Raw genomic sequence first — 6,543 nt, 5'->3', positions numbered from 1 at the left:
ATTGCCTGTTAGTGATCTAACTAGAGGTGTGCCGATCGATCGGCCACCGATCATAATCGGCCGATTTCCGTGAAAAAGTGTATGATCGGTGATCACCGATCACGGTCTCGTGTTGCCGATCATACAAACCGATCACCTGCATCTCATTTCGCAGCCTGCCTGTGCAGCTGGTCTCCAGACGGAGCGCCGCTTCTGCTGCAGCATCTGACTTAAAAAATGATTTTACATACAAAACTTTCGCTGTCCTAATATGAGATAGATAATCTCTGAAAAAAGAATCGATCTCCTCCCTGTTCTGCATAATTACTCCGCTCAGTCAGAAACAGCCAATCAGAGCTAGCAGTAATCAGCTAGCCGCCATGCTATAAGGAAGTTTTCATTCAGTAACTCAGGATTGTTTATTGTAATGGAACCTGTTTTTGCCTTTGAATGTAAAGTTTTATACTTGAATTTTTTGGCAATGTTGAGAGGTTTTATTTTGACTCTACATTATTTAGCCTCTTCAGAGCCTTCATATGTTTTCAGTCTGTTAAAGATAATATTACCGATATCAGTACAATTTGCACAATGCCTGTTTTGTTTTTTTCTTGGAAAAAGTTATTAAAACAAGTTTTTATCTAAATTAAGGTGAATTCATGGTTCCTTTTTCCACATAATGTAACCAGTAGTGCTTATGATTAAAAAAATAATAATTATGTGATCGGTATCGGTGATCGATATCGGTGATCGGTCCTCATGGGTGATCGGAATCGGAATCGGCAGGAAAAAGCCTGATCGGCACATCTCTAGTTCTAACATATGCAGATCTATGTTCACGTCTCATTTTTAGTGTTTATATTGTTTCATGTGTGATTCGGACCTTGATGTGGTATCTGTTTACTGATACCACAGTAGAGCATGTAGATGGAAAACCTCTATATGCTCCTGGAACCAGGAATGATTATGTGATGGAGTACAAAAACTTCAGAATATGGCAGAGTGCGTCTATACACACTAATGTTACGTAAAGTCTCACCATAGATAAGGGCAATATAAGCTTTGACCATAAGTCAGTGCTTAGTGATCAGGTAAATGATTCAGTTCAGTAACAAAGCAAGCAGAGTCGGCAGGACAGATCCACAGTCCATGAGACAATAGTAAGACCTCAGGTACAAAGCTTGGTTTCGAGCCAGAGGAAGAGAAACTCAAAGAAGCGGCCAAGTTGCAAAAAGCAGGTCACATACACAACCGAGGTGGACATAAAAAACAAACAAAGGCTGTGAGAGTGGTTGATGAAAGACGATACATTGTAGGTACTGATAATATAGGTGGAAGCAATCGGCTATCGGACAACCAACAAGACTAGGAGAGGCAGAGCAGGAGAACCGGATGAACCATAGCAGGAAGAGACAAGTGTCTGTCCCCTTTGCAGATTTACTGCATGGAAATTGTGCAATTCTGGTGTCACATAAGGGTTTTTATCTTATAGAAGCAAGGTGTCTCCTTCACCTTGCTTTTATTTTAAACTTTGCAAAGCCAGTTAAAACCTACGGAAAATAACGACATACATATCACGTTTTAACGACATACGTATCACGTTTTAACGAGATACGTATCACGTTTTAACGACATACGTATCACGTTTTAACGACATACGTATCACGTTTTAACGACATACGTATCACGTTTTAACGAGATACTATCACGTTTTAACGACATACGTATCACGTTATAACGTGATAGCGCTCGAAATTTTTTTTTTCCTGCGTGATAGCAATGCGCTTCCGTAATACTTAATTTTAGGTTTACATAATTATGCCAATATGTGACATTTCATGGTGGTCAATTTTATTCATTGAATACTTACAAAAACTTTAGTAGTTTGGGTATTAAATATATTGCCCATTACTTCAACTTCAAGAGTTCAGTTTTCCATTACAAAGCTGAATATCCAACGGAAAATTATATAGAGATCAAATTGATGAAACTGTCGGCAAACATGTTTATTTTCTGTCTATCAACAACTACTTGGATGCACAAAAGAAATGTTTTACATTAACTGAAAACAAACAAACAAACACATTTAACAGAAAAACATCTGCTTACATAATTCGGTATATTTCTTTTATGAACTCTACACAAACCTTCAGTTTGAAATCAAAAAGGTGCTCAGTGCTTCAAACACTAATCCTTCGCACTCTGTGAAAACAAAAGGTTTTGCATGTTATGTAAAAAAAATAAAATTACAATGAAAACATATGGTTACATAACTGTGTATATTTGTGTTACGAACTCTACACAAACCTCGGGTCTGAAATCAGAAAATTATTTAGCTCTTCAACATTACTGAGAAAGATTTTCTTTGCATATTGTGCACTTTTCATTTAATTTGAAAACTTCATATATTTTTCTTTATTTGCCATAATGATGCATTGCAGGGTTTATGTTTTAATCCCCTTATCTCTGCATCTTCTTCTTTTTTTATTTTGGTACTAAATGGCATAATTTGATCTAAACTATGCTGAACTCAAAGGAGTTTTGATTAAGCAGTATGCTGTCCATTTCACAACGAAGCTCTGGGTATGAACCATAGGTCCATGGAAGCTCCAGAGCTGGTCCACAAGTATGTGCAATAGGTCGCCTTGCCAGACCTTCTACTGGCGTGAAGATCACCTCAACTTTGTTTACACATATCATATCAGAACCTGTAACAAACCTTAGCATTCTTCTAAGCCCTGGATCATCCAGTCCTCTTATGTACTGCTGTAGAAAACGAAAGCTCTGACTCTCTGCTTGAGTAGTAGGAGAGGCCTCTAGCAACTTCAAAAACCTTTTTGTTGTTGGCTTTTTTTCTTGGTACATCTGCAGGAGAGCTTGTGGACTACAAAATGACTCCTTTAAAATGTGGCTAGCAGTTGACGACATTTGTTCTGCAGCATATCTTGGTTTTTGGATCAGGTGCTTGTGTGCTGCGCTTAGAAGGAGTCCTTTTAAATTATCTTGTGTTGGAAGTGTTGTTACATTTAAGCGATCCAGAAGATCAACAAGTTCGTCTCTGTCCTCATCTAGACAGCCTGATTTCAAGACATTGCTCACAAGATCTCTGTCCGACTGAGTGATGTACAGGAGAAGGCTTTCAAACAACATTTCCTCAGAGACTTCACTCTCACCAAAAATGAGAGCAACTGTAAAAGCAGGGGCAAGGCGACAAGGAAAGTATCCATGATCTTTAAATCCCTTAAGCAGTATCCGGCCAATGGATTTCCACTCTCGTTTTTGCCATCTGTTAGGCAATGATGGAACCCTTACCTCCTCCCCTTCTCCGATGTGTTCCATAAACTCAGTCCAAAACGTGGCATACACATCTCTTGAGACACCATCTGCATCAGCTCCCTTTTCATCTATAAAACAAAATTTTAGTGTTTGTCTAAGGAGTATTTTATCCTTGAACTGTGTTATCATCTCTTCAAGAAGATTGCTCCTGTGTAGTTTTATAGTGATACACACTATTTCATTTGAAGCTGCGCTGGTGCTTCCTTCATCATTTGATGCGGGACTTAACCGAGTTCCGCTTGTGGATGGAATTTCCAGAGATATGAAGTCTTGCTCGTCTCCTTCAAACTGATAGATGATGGTGTCATCAAGTTCACCTGGAATAGGCTCTGCATTTGAGACTGGGCCGAAAGTGACTTCGGATTCATCCAAGTCTGATGACAGATTAAAAAGAGGTTCACTTTCTTGATCATTTTCATCCAAGTCTGTTGTTTGTACATCATTTCCTTCTGATTCCTCGTCCTCCAAGTTGATCTTACTCGTTGTGGAAAAGTAAAATGTCAACCTTCCTAATCTGACCACTGAGTACAGTTCTCCCACTGTGATACTTTCGTCGAGTACAGCTTCTTCCTGGAAGTCCAGTATGTCATAATTTAATGTCTCCAAACTTCCAAATCTACATTTTCCATTGGGGAAAAAAAGTTCTTTGGAATAATTAATAAGATCTGATTTCTTTGTGTCTTTGGGTACATCAAGTGTCCTTGTTCCACCTCCCTTGCGTGTCCTGACTTGTTTTCCATCATGAATCCACCCCAGCTCAATTCGTCTTGTCTTTTTTAGAGCCCATTTATTGGATTGTGCATGTGTCCTTGTCCATTTTGTTGTACTTGTGTCAGCTTGATCTAAATTTTCATCACTACTTTCGAGGCCCATTTTCCTCTTTAGTTTTTCCAGGAGGGAATGTTTTTTTGAATCTTTGGGATTTTTGCCTTTTTGGTCTAAGCAAAAGCGTCTTGCTGCTATTCGGTCACCATAAGTTGGAATGTATTCAGATAGAGTTCCATCATCCATACAGTCAATTACTGTAGCATCAATCTGTGTAGAGAGAAATTCAGATTAGAACTCACAGAGAAACTTGACACCTAGTGCAATATCCTGTGGCAACAAACACGATTTGTCTTTCATTTTGTCTCACACAGCATGATGTTGCAAGATTATTATTATTATTTTTTTTGCATCAGTCATATTTTAAAATAACACTTTTATTCAAAAAATAAATTGAAAACCCCCATCAGCCACTGTGTGTTTGAGGCCTTTCAGCACAAGGTAAATCACAAAGCTGAAGTTGGTTTCCGACTCCAACTTCCGATTTGGAAAATGACTAAAGGGCATTTCCACCTAATTTTTCACCTAGACCCTTCAAACTTGGACTGGGTTATTCTACTGTCATAGCGGAATATTTAAAACCATGTTTGGGATTTGTGAAACCTTTTTCTGATTTGTGAAACTTCACTTTGCTTAACACGCCACTGCGGAAGATCTTTTTCTTCAACATCACCATCCTTCAGCCATCACCATCTACAAACTAGTGAGATTGTAGAGGCACAAAAAGTCTAAAAATTGCAGTTTAAGTTTCACAAATTAGAAGAATAGTTTCAAAAAACCCAAACATGGATATAAATATTCTGTATTAGTTGAGAATAATTCAGTCCAAGTTTGAAGTGTCTAGGTGTTGTAGTTGTTTAACTAGAGTAGATTGAAGATGTGGAAGGTAGTAATATTCACAATATACCGTCATATATATATATATATATATATATATATATATATATATATATATATATATATATATATATATGTCAAAATCATCAGTATTAAAACAATAAAAGACCAGAAATATTTCAGTTGGTGTGCAATGAATCTAAAATATATGACAGTTACATTTTTATCATTACATTATGGAAGATAATTAACTATCACAATACGCTAATGTTTTGAGAAGGACCTGTAGTAGGTGTAGTCGCACATTAGTAATTTTCCGAACAGGAAGAAACAATCGGAAGCTAAGGTCAGCTTCGTGTAATAATTAAAGTGAATATGAAACAATTATTATGTTAAGAAAGAAACTGACACTGGCTTAGTTTGAGTCTTCATCTTATAAGTAAAATATTAACTTAAACGTATGCTAGCCAAAACGGAAGAACCAGCCTTATCATGCTAGTGATTGATAAAGTAATAGTTAATAGCATGCACTTATAATATACTTACATGCTCCTCTTCCATGCGCGAGAGGCACTCTTCTGGTACGCCGCGGTTTCGCAGGAAACGTAGCAAAGGAGTGTCCATAATTAGAGTAATTCTTCACGAGATGTAGGCTATCCAAATTTAGTCGGGTAACGTTGTCTTCCCTGTCGGCCCGAGCACATTACCGCCAGATTACCACAACCATCGTGTTCTTCTTTTGTGTCTTTTTGGCGGATGGCAATCAACTTAAAGTGCATTTACCGCCATCTACCGGACTAAAGTGTGGTCACCTATGATATTAAGAGGGAATTTATTAAAACACACTATAATGGTGTGCATGAGTGTGCAAATTCACACCCGTACACACATATGTCCAACCACATACACAAATACTTTTAAATACAATTAAATAGCCTAGTGTTTTAGACATAAAAGCTCTAAATTTAGGTTTGACAATTTCATTATAGTTTTACAGTTCAACAATCAACAATTCCACTACGGTTATTTATTCTGCCAGTAGAATTTTGGAAATATTTTCATATTTATAATGTTTATGTGACCAATTAAGGACATAGGTAGCATCTTTAATTTATTCTAGTTTTAAAGCTAACATATAACAAATTAACATATTCTGATATGGAATACATTATTCATCTCATGTTGCATGATGACTAAATTGGAATCTGAAAAGTTGTTGGCATTATTATCCCAGCTGATGCATCCCTGTAAACCACAACACCCAAACAAAAAGGCAGGTGCTCTAGGACAAAACCTGAAAGAAAACAGGTTAAAATAATAACAAATATTGCAAATGTGATAGTTCATTTCTAATGGATTCCAGTATTCCAGATGAAAAAAGGTTTTTTAAATCTCTCATTACTTAAGTTTCACAATTCAGATAAAGATTTCTCAAATCACAAACTAGGTTTGAAATATTAGGCAATTGGCATAGAATAATCTACTCCGGATTTGAAGTGTTGATGTATGTTTGTTTTTAAAACATATCAGGTGATTTCTTAACACTTGTATGTTAAATCTAATTTTCAT

At 36.9% G+C, this 6,543-nt stretch overlaps 1 protein-coding gene across 1 annotated transcript; it reads right to left on the bottom strand.

The window, feature by feature from the left end:
* Positions 1-2,449: 2,449 nt before the first annotated feature.
* Positions 2,450-4,504, bottom strand: LOC148159967 (uncharacterized). Its single transcript, XM_088005050.1, has one exon. It carries the CDS (start codon positions 4,321-4,323, stop codon positions 2,491-2,493), a length of 1,833 nt encoding a protein of 610 aa, XP_087861176.1. The 5' UTR covers positions 4,324-4,504; the 3' UTR covers positions 2,450-2,490.
* Between the last annotated feature and the right edge of the window lie 2,039 nt (positions 4,505-6,543).

The sequence above is a fragment of the Poecilia mexicana genome, unplaced genomic scaffold, assembly GCF_051168715.1.
Source record: "Poecilia mexicana isolate PSO_F unplaced genomic scaffold, ASM5116871v1 scaffold_4, whole genome shotgun sequence".
NCBI classification, from domain to species: domain Eukaryota; kingdom Metazoa; phylum Chordata; class Actinopteri; order Cyprinodontiformes; family Poeciliidae; genus Poecilia; species Poecilia mexicana.
The sequence above is the reverse complement of the archived record's forward strand: the minus strand, read 5'-3'. Positions and strand labels throughout refer to the sequence as shown.